This window comes from Corvus kubaryi, unplaced genomic scaffold (genome assembly GCF_017639235.1).
Source record: "Corvus kubaryi isolate FWS band 111438036 unplaced genomic scaffold, C.kubaryi_AGA036_p1.0 split1-131, whole genome shotgun sequence".
In the NCBI taxonomy this organism is placed as follows: Eukaryota; Metazoa; Chordata; class Aves; order Passeriformes; family Corvidae; genus Corvus; species Corvus kubaryi.
In genome coordinates this window covers 17,115,067-17,136,491 of record NW_024582073.1, presented here as the reverse complement: position 1 = coordinate 17,136,491, position 21,425 = coordinate 17,115,067, and the positions used below count along the sequence as shown (strand labels likewise).

At 37.8% G+C, this 21,425-nt stretch overlaps 1 protein-coding gene across 1 annotated transcript; it reads left to right on the top strand.

The window, feature by feature from the left end:
* Positions 1–3,122: 3,122 nt before the first annotated feature.
* On the top strand, positions 3,123–20,729 carry LOC121676478 (ADP-ribosyl cyclase/cyclic ADP-ribose hydrolase 2-like). The gene is made up of 9 exons (XM_042053015.1): positions 3,123–3,480; positions 7,108–7,237; positions 8,249–8,384; positions 8,869–8,951; positions 9,550–9,626; positions 12,108–12,200; positions 13,641–13,727; positions 14,215–14,274; positions 17,359–20,729. The coding sequence occupies exons 1-9, from the start codon at positions 3,311–3,313 to the stop codon at positions 17,471–17,473; spliced, it is 951 nt and encodes a 316-aa protein (XP_041908949.1). The 5' UTR covers positions 3,123–3,310; the 3' UTR covers positions 17,474–20,729.
* Positions 20,730–21,425: the final 696 nt, after the last annotated feature.

Genomic DNA, 21,425 nt, shown 5'->3' with positions numbered 1-21,425 from the left:
ACTGGGAAGAATTGAGGATGCACATCAATTTGACAAAAGGTGTAACTGTCAGCCAACATGTAGTATAGTAAAACTGTTGACCAGCATCATGATGTTCAGTAAATGTCACCAAAATGCATTGTCAAACACCCAATAGATGCAACAGGCCTTTCTGACTGAAAACTATTACTGTACAAAATCTATGTTGCAGATATTAAATGTATTACAGCTAGCTAGTTCATAGGTGCAAGCAATTAATTGTAAACATGTTGAAATTCTGAGCAAAGTCACGTGAGTTTTTAGTTCTCAACATACTAACGCTTGGGAATAAAATGCTGGTAAAAGTAGTGAATAGTGAACTGAGCAGAAGAGATCATGTTACAAGTGTTATCTAGCTGACACTGTGCACAGTAATCATTTTATCTCTTTATCTAAGGAAATGAGGCTTAAGCAATTCCAGTATTTGGTGTTTCCTTTTCCATGAATCATTTCCACCTCAAAGGACTTTTGAACACACTGACCAACTTAGCTGTATTTGCAAATATGTACAAACCTTGAAAGGTTAAATTCTTACAACTTCGGGGTGGGAAAAAAAAAGCAGTTACACATGAGGGAAGAAAGGAAGGTGAAGCAGGTGAAGCACAGGTGTTATGCAGCTGGCTAGCCAGCACATGGTTGTATTTACTGCTTGGCTAATAAGCAGAGCTCTGGGTTTGGGCTTCAGCCTTTCACAGAGAGTGTGCCCTGGCACACAAGGGAGCAGGCAAGACCTTGTGTTACTGCTGTAGGCAGACTTTTGCACTACAAACCCTTGAGAAACAATGTTTGAAGTTCATTGCTTACAGAGGAGCTTGTGAACACGAGCTGTTTCAAGGTCCTGTTTCCAGGCCTAAAGCACATAGTCATACAGAATTGAGGTTATTCTGCCAGAAATTCGTGCTTGCGTAGTAACAGAGGATTAACGTTCCCACCTGTTACACCTTCCTGCTGCTGGAACTCACCACTCCCGTCTGATAGAAATAGAGAACATGTTGGTTCCTCATCTTCTGGGGCTTCAGAATGTAAACATATGCTGAAATTCATGGTTGGTTATGTTAATATTCAGTTTGTGAACTACAGTATCTCCAGAGCAGATATGCTGCCAATTTTCTGACTCTCCTTCATGGGCGATAGCATCTTTTAGGAGAGAGAGGGACAGAGAGCAAGGAACAGTGATCTGTATCCACCATGAATTGACAGACCTTGGGAGGCAAGATGGGCAGCCAGTTCGTGGCAGTGAATTACAATACTACAAGAGAAATTACCTGATAATGGGATTAAAATACTGAATTTTCATGGACTAGTTTGAGGGTAGAATTGGTAATTTTTTCATGAATTTATATTGGGAGAAAATTCTTCATTAATGGAACAGAAAAAAATATCATGAGATTCAGTAACTGGAAGCTAAAAGTAGACAAGTTCAGGCCAGAGCTAAGGTTTTACTCTCAAGGCTGTCAAACTAGTGGAACCCTGGGGGTTGTTAGTTTAGCCATCATGGGAAGTATTTAGAAAAAACTAGGAACATGAATTAAAAATGGCTGTGCTGAGTCAGATCAGAGGCCCTTCTGGCCTGATGTTGTGTTTCTAGAAGTTGCCAGTGAGGAGAGGAAGCTCGACAAGGGTTGCAAATGGAGATCCCAGCAACTCTTGTATCCAATTCCTCTGGGATGTTATGACAGATTGTCTATCTTCTTGGAAACCCACATCTTCTTCCCCAAGATACTGTGTCTTAACCTAGTGTGTACTTGGAGATATACTCAGTATCTGTCTTTATGACTTCTTATACTGTGTATTTTAAGCAAAAGTTTTAGCTTTGATGCAAAAATCAGTGACAATTTCTGCACATTTCTGTATAGAAGACCACAACAGTGATGCCTCTCATTTCTGTTAGACGCTGAAATTACTGAGCAAAATTTGGTTGCAGCAAAGTTGAAAATAAAAGAGAATGTTCTTCCATGGACTATTGCACTCTCTAATCCTGAATCCAAGGTAGTGGCTTGAAACCATTTGATTAATGTGCTGGTGCCCTATCAGCATGGACATAGAGAGGCTAGGTAGAGAAATAAGAAGAAAAAGCATTAGAGAAGCAAAAGGAGTAAAGTACGTAATTTCCTTTGTCTCTACCGTATCAGGCACAAAATTGCATATCCATTTCTGAGTAAATCTGGCTTTCATGAAGACTCTGCTGCACGTAGCAAATCATTTGGTTATTTTTCTGTCACATTTACAGCAGAAATCCATCATCAGCAATTTACTCAATGACTAGCAAGATTTTTCCCTCAGTAAAATCCACCCACTGAGCACCAGTGTATCAATGGAAACGTGACATGAGATAAATAAATACACAAAAAATAAAGAGTTTTATATTCACTGAGGCACAGATACTTAATAGAAAGAAAGAAAAGAACCAGCATGCTCCTCAGAGGTGAGAGTCCATAAACAAAATACTTGGAGGTTGAAACATTATTTTTTATTTTTTGAAGGGAAAAAAATAATGTGGTTGTATTTGCAGCAGTGCATACCAGAGAGTATTTATTCTGAAGATTAGATTGATTGTTGCCATTTGATGTTCTAACAGAGTACTTAGGGAAGAGAACCTGGAGGAGAATGACAGCAGAAGTTGAAGACATTTGTTTGTTGCACAGGATGCAAGTCTTAATCCTTATGTTTCTTGTTAAGATTGATTCATGACTGCAAGGCAGTTTTTTTCACAGAGATATGATGCACATATCATCACACCAAAATGTCACTGTCACGATCCAGGGGAGAGATGGAAAAAGAGCTGGCTAATGTTACCCCATGTGTGATACAAGATAACTTGACGCCTTGGATATTTACGCTATCACTGCTGTACCTGCATATTTTAGATTTTTTTTTTTTTTTTTTTTTTGCTCGCTAGCATTTGTTTATGGCTTAGGAAAGTGTAGCACAGCAATGAGTATTAAGCGAACCAAAGGCATCCGAAGTATTCAAGTGATAAGGATTTTTTTTTCCTTCAAGAAATATACTGCAGTTCTCCTCAGTTATCACCAGGTGGCCTTAAAAGTCTCTTGTTTTTCTGAAGTGGGGAATAGTTTAGACATGAGGAAGTGATGTATCCCTGTGCTGCAATCATTCCAGGAAATAGCTGGGTTATAGTTCCCAGCAAGGTTTATTTTTCCGCCTGTGTCTTTTGTGTACTGAGCTGTAGCTAGTACTGAAAATATTAAACTGCAGGTTTCCATTTAAATTGTATCATTGAACTCTACTTTTTTTTTTTCTTTCTTTTAAGAATTTGGATTGTCAAGAATTCATGATGATGAGCCTTTTTTTCCCTCTTTTATTTGTCTCTGTTCTGTTTATGAACAGCTTCTCAGGAGTGCAGGGAAGGAAATGGAAAGGTGAAGGTACTACTAAAAACCTGGAAAATATTGTCATTGGAAGATGCTATGATTATATTAGAATTGTGAACCCTGCTGTTGGGTAAGTTTTGTTTGTGTCTGGATTAGTTTTTTATGTTCTGTACAAAATGGTTATTAATCAGAAGCCTGATGTTATGCTTCTAGCCATGAAAGTGATCCTGTTGAAGCCAACATTCTTTTAGCTGTCTGGAAATAACAAAATTACTTTGGTGGATGTAATATTTTAAGTAAAGCAGTGTAACTAAGGCAAGATTTTTAATCCTTCAGGTTTTTATTTCACATTTCTTGCCCCTCCCCCCCCTTACCTTTTGTAAGGAGAAGTGCTAAATCTGACAGCATTCCTGGGAAGACCAGCTTTGCTTTTCCTGCCTGTATGTGAGGGCATGTACGAAGGGGAACACCTCACTTTATAGCTGTCCTGTGGTACTGAAGGAGACTGTTTAGCTCATCCACCTGAAAAATCAAGTAGTAAACAACTGCTCAAGTAGGATTACCTGTGAGCTTTCATTGGCTGTGCTAATTACACAGAATTGGGGGTAAATGACACACTTCACTGAAGTGAGCACTTTTCTGTCTTCCTTGTGTTGTAAGGGCTTCAGTAAAAAGGAAGAAAGCAAGAAGGACAATGTCGTGGAGTTCAGCCCTTTATTCTGCCATTAAAAAGTTGTCCTAATAGTGTGAAGAGGTATTTGCAGAGGCACCCTGCCTGGTTTCCTGTAGCATTGAGTTGCTGTCTTAAACAGGATTAGCTTATGTTGCAAATATCACCTCATTTCCCCAACCTCCCATTTTCAGTTCCTGTTGCAGAAGAGGAAGATAAAGGGCTTAAAACAATTTTTTTTTGCTTTTAACAAAGGCAAAACAATATATTTCTGCACAATAACACTCTTAACTTTTCAGAAGTGTTCTCTTTCAATCTTCTTATGAAGGAAAAAGATCGTCCTAATGCAGATAACAAACACAGTGCTTGAATTTCAGTGGAACAGTTAAATCTTGACAGATTTATAAACATGTCACAATGGAAGGTGAAAGTAAACTTTTAAGTGTAGATTTCTACATTTCTACAATATAATATGTAATATAAAATACGTGAACTTAGTTAACAGTTGTGTAGGTAATCTGGTCTTGCAGTAGTCTCTAGATAGGTAGAGCTCCTGTAGGACTTAACAGATGTCACTTCATTTATATCTGAAACAGGACATGAATAATAATACAGAATATGCTAAAATGAGCAACATAAAGGACAGTTACTGTAGAAATTTTAACTCTATTCTTAACTGATTTGGACTTTTAGACATGTAAACGCAATATTCTGGAAAGCATTTACATATGGCTTGTGTTTATGATAGTTTTGTGATCTAATGAATTCTGGTGACATTTTCACAATATGATTTTAAAATTGAGACGTTTTAACACGTTCATCAGAATATTCTTGCTCAGGATAGCATGAAGCCAGGCAGGACATTAGGACCACTTTCCTGAATTTAGACCAGAAATGGCATTATTAAAAGAAGAGCTACACAATTGATTTCATATAATGTGGGCATATTTCTCTTTCCCTTAGATCTATAAACAAATAATGTAATCCAAACAAAATGGAAATTTCATATTGCACAGGTGCAAAACAGATATTCTGATTATTTATAGTCCTTTCTGTTCATTGGGTATTTCTTAGTTGCCCCCTGGCTAGCTTTTATAGAGACATGACCACCTGGATAGGTTTTGCTCCTGAATTTATGTGCAAATTTTCTAAAAATACTTTGCTAACATAAAGGAAGCTAGCAAAACTTGTCCTTACACTGCAACATAGTTAAAACATAAAGGTGTTTATAGGAACATAAGAAAAACTTTCCCATGTGTTGAAACAGAATATGCAAAATGGCAGTTAAAAGAGGCATTTTACAAAATGCTATGGTCGTGTAGAAGTGAGGAATTTGAATGAAGATTATATTTGACATTTCCTAACAGGAGTACCCTAAATAACACAAATGTTCCTGTAGTGCTTTTCCTCCGTATTTGTTTATTTGTAGGATATCATGGAAGTTTCGAAAACAATTTTTTTAACTAACTAGTATGACATTAATCTGACTTACAAGTGTCTACTGAGATTAGAAGGAGTTGTCCTGAACTGCAGTCCTTCCCCACCCTGTAGTTTCAAAAAGTGTTTTTGCCAGCTAAGAAGTTTTGATTATCAGAGCAGAATAATCCTTTTGATTTACAAGCTGTTCAATCCTGGATGAGAAGTCATGGAAAAAAAGGCAATATGCAAATTAACCAGAAAATTACTGGTGGCTTCAACTGTCAAGAAAGATGTTAAAAGTTCAGTTGATCATAACTTACAAATACTAACATAAGTGCTTCAAGTAGAAAGCTCTTTAGCAAAATGAGCCCTAAGTATACACAATTGTCAGAAGCTAAAGTATAACTGCTTGAAATCAGAAATTGCGTGCAAATCCTTTTATTAAGTATATCTATCCAAACCTTGGAAGGACTGATCAAGGATCATATTGCATCACTGAAAATTTTCAGGTCAAGATCCACATCTGCTTACAGTAGATACGGAAGCATGACCAGAGTTTACTGTAAGAAAGTCTGTGGTCTGTTTCCTGCATAGCTCATCGCAAGAGATCCTTTAAAGAGTCTGTGACATACAGTGTCACAAAGCAGCTCCCTAAAGCACCTGTACCAGCAGAAACCGTGCTGTCTATGGATGATGCTAAATGAGCAAAACACTGTAATGGCAAAGTTTGGTTTACTTATCAGGACTACTATTGCTCAAGCTAGAGCTTTGCAATGACAGCTATTCATGTTAAGAAAGCATCTCTGTCACAATCATTATTCTACCACTGAAACTTTTTAGCAACTCATTATTAAAAAAAAATAATGCCCTAGGGTATATTACCATGTCCCACAGCCGTAGGGAGGAGAAGATCCAGCAGGCAGGAATTGTGCAGCAAGATTGATTTATTTAATTATTTTACAAACTCCTTTATAGACTTTTTTCTTCATAGTCTAATTGGACAAAGGACCAGCCACCCCTTGGGGGTGATTGGCTAAAATCCTAAAACATCCATTGTCAAAATATTTTTCTACTGTACCATAAACAAGACTTTTCAAGGCTGCAGGTGTTTGGTTGTTTACATAACTCTGCTACCTCTTCTGTGAGAGAGAAAAGTCTCTCACGGGCTTAGAAAATAGCAAGAGAATCCTTGCTAGCAGCATTTTTGTATCCACAACTCATCCTACACTTGAATCTGACATTTTAAGAGTAATATTGCCTTCCAGCACTGTTGGATATTTAGCTATAGTTTATTTGAAATGGCTTTTTGAATCTAGAAAATTTCAAAGAAAGCTTTTTCTTCAGTATTTCTACAGTGCTGGATAGCAAACTCACTGTGTATACCATACCTACTAAGATTTTTGTTGAATCATAATGTTTTCCTAATTCCACACTGTAAATGTTAATATTTTCTTTGCTACTTCTTCCTTATCTGCTGCAGTTATGACTCAGAAGACAAGATCTCTATGCTCTTCCTGAGCTACAAGTTTTTTACCACCCTGACTTCAGTTTTCTGCCTTAATCTTATATGGATTTTAATTTGGGTATTTGAAGGAGTTAAGAGCAAATAATTTTGTTGTTCAGCTTTGAAAAAACCATTTTGCTATTTGTTTGTTTCAATGATTACAGTGAGAAGAATTGTTCACAGATATGGGAAGCATTTAAAAATGCATTTATTAACAAGGATCCTTGCAGCATTCTGCCTAAGGATTATGAATTATTTATCAACCTGTCATTGCACACAATTCCACCTAACAAGGTAATAATTTTTTATGTTAACTGCCCTGTGATGTACAACAGATTTTACATGACACAGTGCAAAACTGACGAGTCATTCTGTGGCTGACTTGTGAGTCATTCTTTTTGACCCGTCTGTAGTTTATAAACTAGACTCAGGATTGATAGCGTGTTTCAATGTGTTTGGCTCCATTTATTTTGTGCAGTAACTTCTCAGCAATGTCTCTCTTTTCATATTACAGAGATTCCCCATTTTTCCTTCTGTGCTTGGAGCTGTGCCATAGTCCCTGAACTTCCTACTGTTCCTTAAGTTAGATGCTCTGGCTGCAAATGCTGTGCCTGCTATCATCTTTTGCTTTTATTCCTCACAGCTAAATCTCATGACAATTACATGTTAAACATCGACATACTGAACAAGCAAAAGCAGAAATGAGAGAGGACATTGTTCTATGCCAGAAGGCAGTAAGGGTTTGATGTGCTGGCAGTTACAAAGAAGTGTGTCAGTGCAAAAGGCGTGTTGTGCTTTAAAGCAGTTTTTCCTCTAGCACAATTAATCCTCATTTCTAAATGATACAAGCTAAACCAACAAATACTACTGTCAGCTTAATTCATGAGGAGTTCCACAAACACAGAAATAACATCTAGACATATGATTTTCTTCACACCATAAGCCAACAGAGCAACGTGAGAGATTTCTGGTAACGTATATCTGGCTTATAAATATCTTCCTTTTTTCTCCTTCCCCTAAATCTGTCTGCTGAGACAGACAAAGCTAGGCCTAACCATATTTAAAACAGGTCTATATCCCTTCTCATCAAACTAGTACTGTCCCTCAAGTCACTTGTGATCAGAATTTATGCCTCTCTAAAATAAACAACTTTGTTCCTTTAAAAAGATAGCTAACATTTCTGATTATTAGCTTGATTTTGAAAGAAAGACCAAAACATGTTTTAAACTGTTTTCAGTACCCCATAATCTCATTGTGTCCACACCCAGATGTTGGTACATTTCTTCTCTATGTTTTTTTTCCTAGTCTCTCTTCTGGGAAAATAATCAGCTACTAGTCAATCGCTTTGCTGACAGAGGACGTCGCTACATGTCTCTGGGTGATACTCTGTTTGGCTTCTTTGGAGATTTTCTAAACTGGTGTGGGCAGGCAGACAGCCCTGGTAAGACAATGAGTGCTATGTTAAACATTTGGCTGTAAAACCACAATGGAGACTGACTGCTGTGCTCTGGAGAAACTAAATTTCCTCTTACCCCATGAAAAATCAGGGATAGCTTCACTGTCTTGTTCTCGCTTGTGTTGTGTGAATATTTAACACTGCAGTCAGGGGAGCACACAATGAAATCTAAATGGTGCTGCAGTGGAGATAAACCTCTTTCTCAGTTACCCAAACCTGGAGCTCTCGGCATCGCAGGAACAGAGTTAGAACCACTTCAGCCAAATTACTGAACCCACAGAATGTCACTGTGTAAACTATGAAGGATGGAAAGTTATTGAAAAAAATACAGCAGTCAGCTTTCCATGCTATGTCAAACGATCTTGTGGGTTCAGTGAAAAATGCACAAATATATTTAGTTGCTTTCTAAAGTCACTTTTTATAGTCGTTATCATCTCTTTGATACCACAAATCACATGCCTTCCTACAGGACTGGACTATGAATCCTGCCCTACCACGATGGAATGTGAAAACAATGCGGTGGAATCTTTCTGGAGGATGGCCTCAATCACTGTAAATAGTGTATTACTGCTGAGTTCATACATCTGCGAGTGTGTCTGGGGTGGTTCAGGAAAACATTGGCAGTTCAAAACAGGTTTAAACCTGTAACTCTGCTGGATTATTTCCTCTGGTACAAATACACTGTTTTAGACTGGCGACAATGTTGTAGTAAGAAGAACATAACTTTAACCTTAGCTAGATAATGTGTTAAAATTCTGTTAGCTTTGTTAATATAAAGCATATACTAAGCACAGTAAGCACATTGTGTCTACTGATTACAGGTCCTAAGTGACATTTGACACCCTTGCTGGAAACGCTTTACTCACAGATCAAACTCAACAGAGAATGCCAAAATGCTTTCTTCTTGTGCTGAAGAAACTACTTATAGACATGAGAATGTAGCTTGAGTAGAACCATTGACTTTAACCATGGTCTGTTTAGTTCCTGTCCTTTTTACTGCAATGACCTGCTAGGGTGCTAGTCTAGTATTATTTTTGCAGTTCTTATATTCTTCGTGGCAAAATTCTTTCCTTGGTCAGTGTTGTTTGCAATAAAATACCAAGTCATATGACAAATTGTGAGATCTGAAAAGCACTGTTATCTATTGCAGTATGCACAACACAGCTCTGGGGTGATACATGTCTTGTTGAATGGTTCTGCAGACGGAGGAGCTTATCCACAGCCCGGGTAAGAAAACTGACTGATTTATCTGTACAGAGTCTGATGACTAGAAAAAAGAAAATCAGCCGGTTGTTTGGGTCTTCTGCTGCACAAAGCATGGGAAGTGTAGCTGAAAGAAACTGTTGCATCAAAGTCTGCCGAGTTGTGGGGACAACTGTTAATTGTCCCTAGCTGAAGGAATTAATGTGTAGTGGATGGAAACAATCCTTTCAACTCCTGCATTTTACAAACTGCTGTGGCAAGCAGGGTGAATGCTCTTTGAAAGCTGCCTTCAAGTCAGTCAATATACTGTGGCAAAATGTGTATGTCTTCAAAAAGCTGAGTGTTAACAAAATTTCTCTTCAGGGACATGTCCAAGTAGAGGATATTGTTACAAGGAGTGTACCTTTTGTCAGGCCTAGGAGCAAACTTGGTAAATTCTAAAGGGAAAGTATTTCTCCATGACCAAGACTGGAAGTAGTTTCAAACCTATTATGGTTTCAGGAAGCAATAAAAAAAGCTTGTTGAGGAGAACAATAGCAAAGATGAGCTTCCTCTTCTCCTTAGTTCCTTTTAGATTAAGTACAGGTGTATTTTTCCTGATTCATGAGTGTACACCATGCAGAAATTCATCTAAGCTTACATTCAAAATTTATTGTAAAAGTACACCCTTTAGAACTTTTCCTATGTGTCTGTAGTGACTGCCTACCTGTGGTAAAAAATACATCTTTCATTACCTCAGCAACTGTCCTGTCCAAGGCAGATCAAAAAGTTACATCTTTTAAAAACCCATAGAAGAGATCCTCCTCCTGTGTGTTCACTGAGGACTAAAAATGACCATTGAAAAGGCCATTTTATCCCTGGATAGGAGAGAAACAAGAACTGTCTTTTCCAAAACACCTACTAAGTTCTTACTCTGTCCCCCAAAACGTCCATCTCTGTACACAGCTTTCAGCTAATCGCAAAGACATACAGTCTCCTTGGGTTGATCAGGTGGTCAGCTGGGATCAAATCTTCTGCAGATGGTAATACCTGTCAGCAGGCCAATACCCAGAATCTAGTATGGATTCCTTATTTCAGAAATGGATTCCTTATTTCTGTTAATTTACAGATTCCTGTTTTCAGAAACATCTTACACACAAATTAATTCCACCAGTTCCCTGGGTTGCCAGTCTGGTGGTATTTTAACCAGTGAAATCAGCACTGAAACACAGCCTGCCAAGGAGAAAACAAAGTCAGTTACTCTGTCTGTTTTCTTTGCTGTGTGTCTTCTGGTCCATTTATGACTGAATTTGTTTAAAGAGCTCCTTTTAGAAAGAGGCTGGAAGTTGAATAATTAATAGCAGAAGGTAATCTGAGAGATCTGCCTGTCTTCCTAACCATCTCTCTGGTCTGTTTTCAAGTACTTCAAAGCCACTTTCAAAGTTTATCCAGTTTTAAAGTTTGTACACTTAAATCATCATTAAGTCACATGATATTATTTCGGTTAAGATTTATTTCTCATTTCATGGAAAAATAACTTTTCTCATTCACACAGTATGAATTTAGTTGGCAGATTTCTTTAATAATAGTCGCCAGTTCAAAAATGGGTTTTACTGAAGTCAGCTGTACATTGTTCCTCCACGGTTTCTGACTCCTCTAGTTAAAGATTTCTCCAAATTTGGGAGCAAGCTTCTTTTTTTCTGGCAATGACATATGCATGAATGAGTAAATGAGTTGGAATCTTTATTTTTTGTCATGTTTTCACTGTGTGTTGGACAGGCTTGGACACCTTGGACAGATGGTAAACCTGCTGTTGCTGCTACTGGTCTCTGGTCAGCCACCACTGTACCAGATTTGACCAGAGAGAGCAACTCTTGGTATCTGCATCCTCCTGTTCCACTTCTCCAGAAATTTAAAATAACTTGCTGACTTCATGAACCAACAGACACTGGCAAGCAATACATGTCCTGTGCTTCCATGTCAGAGCCCTGGTAGTTTGCCTGAAGGCACTGAGAGGACAAACCCACATTGTCACTGCTGGTCTCATCCAGGAAGTGACAACTGACAGTCCCTTCTTCTCTGTGGAGATCTCAGAAGATTTAAAAGGGCTAAGAGATGCTGTAGTGCTGATATAGACATTTAAGAAGACACTTGATAGGCAAATAGCAAATTAGAGGAGAGACCTAGGCCCAGACTTGGGCTAGGCATTCAGTGAGGACACCGCCCTTATAAGCTTTCTGAGGAAAAAAACCTAAAAGGTTGGAAATCATTACATTTCATCTTGCTGAAAGGGTTAGAAATCTCTGGCTTTGAAATGCCAGCATCTCACCAAAAAAATCAATCTACAGACATTAAAATCAGCCTTTGGATTTCATATCTTCTTAGATTAGATATTATGAAGAAGTATCATATGCTCTTTGTTTTGTTTTTGCATTTTTAAAAGTTCATTCTGGTTCACTTTTAGGTGAATTCATTAAATTTAATTTTCATGTTCTTTATAGTTCTAATTTTTTTTTCTTGAATCAGTTTTTTTGCAGATTATGAAATACCTAATCTCCAGAAAGACAGAATCTCACAAGTTGTCATTTGGGTTGTGGATGATATTGAAGGACCAGATATGTAAGTTACATCTTCAAAAAAAAATTAGTTTCTCCCTTTTGGACCTGTCTTTAAAATTTCACCGTATCTTTCTGTTTGATTATATTTGCATACTACTTAAATTAAAGTGTTTTAGGTGCTTTCATGAACAAAGAAGACACAACCTGCCATAGAAATAAATTCTAATATTAGATCTGGAGCCAGCTCTTGGTTAGATGTGTGTGTGGATGTCAGACCTTGAATGAAGAGAGAGCATGAACAGTTTTACTAAGAGTCAATCTGAATTTCAGATTAAGTGCTGATGAGTGATATTTCTTTCACCTTGCCATATGCATTCTTTTCATTTTCACCCATCTTAACTGCTTAAAAATTTGTAGAAGCAGACAAATACCAACAGGGGGTCCTTTTCTCTCAATAATTAATCCAGTAATAAATTGTAGGCTTTAAAAGTGTCTTGAATTTGCTGGTAATTTAATTAAAGCAAACAAAAAATAAGTAATAAACAAATGTAACAAAACTGATCAGTCCAAACAGAATAGTCTGTTGTGTATTTTGCCACAATGCTGTGGAGTCTACATAGCATAGTTCAGATTCGCATTTCTCAGCCTGTCTCTCTAAATCAAAGAATCATACCCTCTGGGAGGAAAAAAAGCCATACAGCTCATCTTTGCAAAAGTTGGTCTTATTACAAAAAGAAGTTAAGACAAGCACTGAATGTTAATTTATCTTTCAGTTAATGGATGCATGGGAATATTTGTGTATTTTTATTAATTTTTTTCTACAATTATTTTGTTTGTCTCCTTATGCTTCTTTAGCCATGGGTATTTACTGCCCAGCAGATAAGTAGCACTGGCCTTAATACTTTATGTTGGTACAAGTTTAGAGGTCTCAGTGGGTTCTGCAATATGCTAAACTTTCTTTGCTATTTGGACTACAAATTAAAAAATCAGTGCTAGAAACAGGAGCTGTGTTTAGGACTGTTTCTGGGTTTTTTCTCTCTCTTTGGGTTTTTTTTTTCTGTTATTCAACATTCCAGAGAGAGAACAAGCTTCTAAAAACAAGTATAATTCTCATTTTTTATAACAAACTTACTCTGTAAGGACAGGTAACATCAACTTTACCACTACCTAAATAGTTGCCAAAGAATATTACAAACAAAACACTTACAAAATTGATCTTTTTCTGTCTATTAAATATTAAATGTGGGATTATTGGTTAATAGAATCTGAAAATGCTACACTGGCTGAAGCTGATCTTCCAGATTCTGTAAACTAAGGATAAGTTGTGAAACAACTGTAATGTAAGCAAATGAAGCATAAATAGCAATGTACACTCTTCTTCTGGAGGTGTTATGGAATACAGAAGAGCCAATGTAATGGGGATTTACTTTGCTGATTCCATCAAATTCAGTGAAATTATATAACAGAAGACTTGCACTAATATTGAAATCCTTCCTCACAGAGATTCCTGTGGAATTCATAGTGTAAAGATATTAGAAACCAGGCTGAAAACTCTTGGTTATGATGTCATTTGCACTGACAATAACAAGTAAGTGAAAACCTTTTATTAATATGTTGTGTTTGCAGAAGAACCTTATCTATCTTGATTCTTACTGTTCAATACTGAAGTGCCATTAGTGTTGTGTCTTCAGGAAGGACTGATATGTTGGAGGGATGATGTCACATTTTTCAGACTTGGCATTTTTTGGTTATGAATTGAGCAAAACACTACATCTTACTGTATGATTGAGTGGAACATTGTACTTACACAATGTCAGACGGAAGATGGCCTCATATATTTGGATTCAAAATCTAAACAACAGTTAAAAACACTATTGAATGTCTGCAGAATTACCAGTTATTCACAATGGGTTTCACAGCTCTAGTCATTCCCATAGATTGTAAGATAAATTTAATGAAGTGAAGGTTTAAACATGATAATACTGTGAATTTGTTTCATTTTTTCATGGTTTTGGTTGGCTTTTTTTTGTCAGTTGTCCGCCTGAAAGGTGCTAAATAAAATGGTATTTTCACAGGTCTGTAATGTTCTTACTCTGCCTGGATAATCCTGATAATTCTAAGTGTGCCCTTGCATCGTAAGTAAGAGGAGTTCAACCTGTCCTCAGTGTCATAACAACTGAATAAATTATGCAGAAGGCAACAGTTCAACAGATCCCACCTCTGCCACCTGTTATATATTATGCATATGCAATACACAGTGTTCTTGAATTTGTTACTTACTGTGGATTGAGTTAGCAGTTTCTAGTCACAAATTGCACAGCTGTCTGCGAGCACCTGCTGTTCAAAATTAGGTGTTAATGGGTTCTCATTGATCACACAGTAACACTGTATATCATTGATGATGTGAAGTTTGTACATATCACTGTTCTGATATAAAATCTATTACAAATTTGAGGTTGCTTTCATTAATATCATTTCTTGAATAATCAAACTATAGATCAAATGTCAACAGATCTAAAGGACATTTCTCCAGCTACTGGAATTTTCAATTCTAAATTTTGAGGAAGTTTCCTTTTAATCTTCCATTTTGTGCAAAACTTAATCTCTATATTTTAATGTATTTAGCTTGGGCCAGTGAGTTATCTACAAAGAATGCAGATGACGTCCAAGACACAACTTCTTAATTAGCAGGCATTACTCCCAAACTCCCTACTTATCCACATTTATCTTTATTATATAAGGAGCATTAAATTAATTTATTATGTATTTCAGTGAATTCACAGTAAAGATTACTGGTTTCAATTCTGACTTTGTTTCTTAATCTATATGGTGTTGCATATATAGGTACACATAAGATACTTGAACATTTGAATGAGAACTTCCTCACTGTTTGGAATTTTGTAGCATATATAGATATATAAACACTGATTCCTATTTATATTATTTTTATGGATAATGCATGCTGTATTTCTTACTGTCCTTTCTTCCCTATTCAAGCACACACAAATTTTTGTTTGTTAATACCTATGTGATATTGCAATGATAACTTCTGCTATGAAAGTCTTGATTTGCTGTCCCTGGTAATGACAGCAGAGAGGTGCTACACCAGCTTGCCTCCCTCTGGGGAGGGGCTGTAGTGCTTCATGCAGCACAGAAAAGGAGGTGGGTATCACCTTCAGGAACATGTGTACAGTTTTTGGTGCACACATACAGAGAAAGTGAGTTCCCTATTCTTGCTGGTCACTGAAAACTTTTACTCACCTTGCCATGCAACATTTATTCTCACAGGCAAATTACATCCTAGCACCAGCATATAAATGTTATGAAAATGGTGGGTTTATAGATACCACTGATAGCTCCAGATTTCTAGGCGGCAGATCATAGCACAGACTTCCTGTTAAGGCTTTGATTGGTTACAAAATGCCACTTGCACAATGGATTAAAATAGGGTTTTCTTGTTGTGCCACTGAATTCTAAGGCTTTTGTTTACATGTCAAAGGAAAATACAGTTATCCCCTTCAAAATAATAGCTGTGAACATAGTGACAATATTAACAAACTGGAAGAAAAAGCACTTCACAGGACTTTGCAAAATACAATATTGTGAGCTCTTAACAGAAGATTTTTCTCCTCTCCCAGGTTTTAAATATTTTTCCTCAAAGTTTTGTGATGTGGGTATGTTACTCAGCTGAGGAAACCTGGATGAGAAGGCTTTTTGGAAACCATTAACGTGTCTTTACTTTCAGCTAAGTGATTAGCATGCAGTTCTGCAGTATTGCTACTTGGCGTTTGCAGTGTGCAAGCAGGGGAGCAGCCTTTCCATCCATGTTGGTGCTTAAAGTAACATAGTCCCTGGTGTATTTGAAACACCAGTCTCACACTCTCCTGGGGTAGCTGCTGAGCAACTCAGCTGTTCTCATCCTCCTTAGGAAAAGTTTCCTTGCTTGTTTCCTTCATGAGCATTGTATTCTATCCTATATGCATGGCACTGCAATAAGTTTGATTCATTTCATATCTATCCCAAATCACAATAGAGCTTCCCAGTCTGAATGCAAAACTATCATTGCCTCTCTCTGAAATTTAAGTAACTTAAATACTACAAGCCAATGAATACTTACATTCTTCCCAAAATCACTTGATTCTCTGCAGTAAATAACACCACCTCCATTGAAACTAGCTTCCTGTTCAGAAAGAGCCTTAAGCAGATGCATGTAAATTATTTGATGATGTATCTTTTTAAGTACGTTTTCTGTGTGGATGGATCCTTGCTCTGTGATGGTCCATTAACTGACATGGGGGCAGTTTGGTCAGTAGGGGTATCACTGTTTGGAGGGTGTATCTGTTAGGAAAAGTTTCCCGTGCAGGGTAGGTGTTCTCAGTGTTCATACTTCCATAATAAACAGTGAAACAGGCATGCAGGCTCTGATGCATCCCATTTCATGAGGGCTATTTGCTATTACAAGGCTGATATCTGCCCTCTCAGCCTCCAGAGAGTTATGTCCTGAGCCCAAAAATATCAGAGTTGGACAAGTGACTTTTTATGTCACCCCAACTCCTGTTACATTGAGAGAGCTGGGTCAAGGTAGCAGAAGGATGGCCTAGAAGGTGCTCTAATGTACTTGGAGCTTCTTGCATAGTGGTAGTGCCCCTTAACTCCTCGCCAGACTTGAACTATGTTCCTGCTAAGTCAAATTTGGACTTTGGCTTGTTAAGGTGACACCCTGATGTTAGAAAAAACTTGTGAGTGAAAAATACCCACTAGATGGCATAGATGGCTTACAAATGTAAGCAGGAAGGAAGCCAAATGCAACCTGTTAGTGGTGGTATGTATTACTTGCATTATTGCAATGTCAGGGAGACTTAGAAGTGGATCTGCATACTGCTGTACCAAGTGCTGTGAAAATACAGTCCTCCAGGACCACTGCTGTCTCAAAGAGCATTTTAAAATCACAAGCATAAGGCTAGAGATGGCAAATGGATGTGGAGAGACAAGAAGGCTCTTGTGTGAAGGTAGAAAGAAGAGTTCTCAGGGTTTTGCAAAGATATTCTGTTTATAGAATCAGGACAGCCAAAGGGAATCTGTTGGCAGGCTCATATAAAGAAACTTCTAGCTTAGCACTTGGACCGCAAACTTCACCCTTGGCAACAAACCCCTGATATTTAAAAGAATCCTAACTCAGCTCTGGGCTGTGAACATCCTGTTTGTTTTCTCTTCTTCAGATCTGCACCAGCAGCACAAAGAGGACCTATATCTTCAGACAGAGGATGCAGCTGGAACAAGCTCATGATTGTTTCTTTTGTAGGCTTTTTGTTCAGATTTGCTTTAGTGTACTAAGTTAATCAACTGAATCCATATCCTCTGTTTGCCTTAGCTGGCTATAAATTTGGCTTCAGCTAATTTCTAACTGCAGTTTCACCCTGCTTTTGGGACTGGCAAACCTGCATATTAAAACCTTGCTTACTAGATACTGGGTTCTTTTAGTATCAAAAATTATCCCACTGCTGCTAGAAAACCTCACCCTTCATTTTCTTTTCTCTTTGTAGAAGTTCATTGCTATTTCCTCTTATCTTTATTCTCCAGAATTAAACTGAGAATAATACCCCCTGTTCACATATTTCAGAAAGAAAAGTGACACTATGCCTGTCATACATCACCCACAGAGATTACTTGTTTGTAAATCCATCCTAGCATTTGACCTTTGAAACTAGATAACTGATTATCATGTTTTGGGAAGGCAAATCATACATTCAGGTGGGAGAGATCTTAGATTGCTTACTTGATACAGGAGGCAATAGGTAAGACAGTGGAAAAGTAAACTCATTTTCATAAATGGTACAGTACTTGGGCCAAACTTAAAAGCTAGAGTACAGCAAGATTCTGGCTGCATACTTCCATACAGTATTTTACCACATAATATCAACTGCTTCATCATCCACACAGCTGTTCCTCAGCTGGCTGTTTCCTGGCCACTGGATAGCAAATAGTCAGAAATACCGGATCTAGAAAGTTCCACAGGTTTTTCCCCACGATGTGATTTATGGTATATCAAATTCAGATAAGAACCTGCCAAGTCAGACATTGGCCTGCTTGCAGTGAACTCAGATAGCAGGGTTCAGAATACACTGAGAAGAGAGCAGATGCCATCCTGAGGTTTCTTAAATTACTTATGTGAATTCCAGTGTTGCAGCTAGATGCTCCTCTAAATCACCAAGACATCCAGCTACCAAGCTGACACATAAATCTTCAGAAATAAATAGTTGTTCTACTAGAGAATAACTTCATGTAGATAATTTTTGGACATTCTGTGTTAGCTTCTGCATTATTTGTGTTTGTATTGACTGGTTGCCAGGAAACTGGGAGAGGATGTTCCTTTTATCTCAGAGAATCTGATTTAGGGGTCCATAATAGATTTACATCCTTTCAATCCTTGATACAACTGTATCATGTTGTATGTTTGAAAGATAAAATAGTTAAAATATGTTGCTGTTGCTTATTTGTCTTGCTTCCCTGCCTGTAATAATCTTTAATTGGGTTTTAATGCAAATCTCTTTATATTACACGCCTCTTTGGGTTTGCCTAGGTCACAGGTGAGTTTAGGCTCCAGCTTGAAGGATTTTTTTGTCTGTTTCAGACACAAAAAATACTGAAACTACAAAAGTACTGAAATCAGAAGTTACAGACCTTTGAAAATCCGGGCTGTATTATGCCTCAAAATTGTTCCCTATCTGTGCTGTAACTTTAGTCCTTTGATTGGTTCCTTCAACATTCTCTTCATTTTTTATTGTTTTATTGTTTCGTGTTTTATTATTTACAGCAGCTGCCAGAGTAGTAAGAAAGGTATCTGTAACACAGTCACATCTGAGATAGCTAAAAGCAAGCAATTTTGATCAATCTTCTATTTGCCCAGAGCAGATCACATCATGACACATTTTGGGCCACAGGCTGAAGAGGTAGTGTGTGTGAGACTCCCAGGTGTCGAAGCCGTCATCAGGGCTGGTGTGTCCTACCTACTGCCCTGTATGTGACAGTGTGTGTGAGATCCAGAGAGCAGCTCAGTACCATTAACCAGCCATGTGCCTCTTAGGCAACTTCCATCCACAAGCCAAGCATCCCAGCTGGCCAACTTTTGCTTTCCAGCTTATGAAAGCTTTCCAGCCTCTGCGTGTAACTGACTCCAGCAGCACAGTCAGTGCTGGCAGTTACACATGGTACCAAACACACTGTAGAAAGTGCTATATAATTCTGTTTTGAAAAAAAATAAAAACAAACTAAGTAGGATAGCTACAATTCAAACAATCGAGGTTGCTTACTGCGTAACCTTTTGTCAAGAACAGCACACTCAGAACCTCCTGCAATGTTTTCTTATTTCTAATGTTCTTTCCTCTTTTCCCATTACTTCAACTCAGTAGCAAAGACAGCAATTTCTTTTCTAATACCTGTTCAATAAAGTGACTAAACTTGCTTAAAAATCTTGCGAAGATCTGTAAAGATTTTTAGCTAACCAACTAATATAGCTAGTAAAAAAAAGCAACAAGGCAAATTTCTAGATGCATATGTTTCCTGAGATCTTCAGAGGCAGCAAATTTCAAGCTGAGTGTGAATCATTTGTTCTGAGTTTAACGTAACGGTTTTAATCTGTGCAAAAGAACAGTGTGACTGGCATCTCGGAAGCTAAGGGCAGAGGTGTCAGCAAAGCAAGAAACAATAAGGTCATTTGTTGCTCCCAGAGGGAGGGAGAGACATGAACATGTCTTCTTTTTATTTCTACATCTATAAGGATGTGAATATATTTACAGACATATGTTACACCTAAGTGTTGACAATCAGCCAGGTGAGCCTGTGCTATGTCTTGAACACTCAGGAAATGCTCTGATTAGCAATGTCTTATGTGAGAGCTGTGCCAAATGGGGAGAAATCATAGTGTCCAAAAGGCATCTGCCCTTCTCCTTAAACTCATGCAAGCCTGGGAAAGTTCACAAATATATATTCAAAATGTTTCAACCATTCCTATTTGTACTAGCAGTACTATAAAAACGGCTGTCTCTGTGTGTGATTTTAAGGGAGAAAATGTTTCAGATGAAAACAATATGTATATCACTTAATTTTGAGTCCTGTTGGATGCCAAAACACTGTGTAGATCTACTAATACCCAACTATTTATGGCAAATGAAAACATCATGTACAGGAGCATTACAAGGTGTTCTGCATTTTTGAAGACAGACCTGTGGAAGTTACCGAGACAAAGGCAGTATTTCCTGCTGTGCCCATTTTGTGAACCACTTAAAAACTCTGTTATCTCACTTTCTTCATTCCTATATAAAAGTAAATATAATCTCCCCTCTTACTAATCTGGTTGGTGGGGTTTTTTTGTTTGGTTTTGGTTTTGGTTTTGGTTTTTTTTTTTTTTGCTACATGTGTTTCAGTCATTGTATCTGACAAAAGCTGAACTAATTCAGAGTAGTTCCTTTTTCCAGCATGTATGTGCATGCACACATATACATCTGCTCACACCTGCTCTGCCTATTTTTAAATGCAAACTCTTGAGTGCTCTGGAGTAAAAAGTTACGAGAATAAAGCAAGGACAACTTGATCACCTCTCTGGCCTTTTTATACTGCTGGTGTTTATTTTTGTCATATTGGTCTTGACGTGATATTCAGCTGACATAACTATGGTTTCAATCGACAATCTTAAATGTAGTGAAATGTGACCTGAAACTTGAAGAATTTGAATAATACTTTTTGTTCCATGAAATCTAGTTCTTTTGATAGTGTTCTTCTCAACTGAATTACCTAGAAATAATTCTGATGTATTTTGCTTCAACAATAATGTGAAGTGGAAGAAGAGTGCTTTTAGCAGAGCCAAGAAGTTTGGTTTAAAATAGCTCAGTATGGGGAGGCACAGTATTTTAATTTAGCCAAATGTCAGGGTGGCTCAAACACTTCACAGGTTTTTTTTTGATTTTCAGGTTTTTCCTAATTCCAGCTTCTGCCCAGTTTAAATTTACTTGCCATTTTATGTAAGAGGCAAAGAATATAATCTTATCAGATTTTGTTTATAATCTGCAGGCATCTGATTTCCTAGTTCCCTGAAAATTATGAAGACAAGCTCAGAGATCCTCATTCCATTACAGCAGCAGCACAGTTCCAGTGCAGGCTGGCAGGGAGACTGGTGCAGGAAATTGGAGCCTGGGAGTGTGGCACGTATGTCCCCTCACACCGTGCCAGAGTGCCTGTGCTGCCTGGCCGCCCCCTTCCTCCTACTTTCTCCCTTTCTCTGCAGCCACAG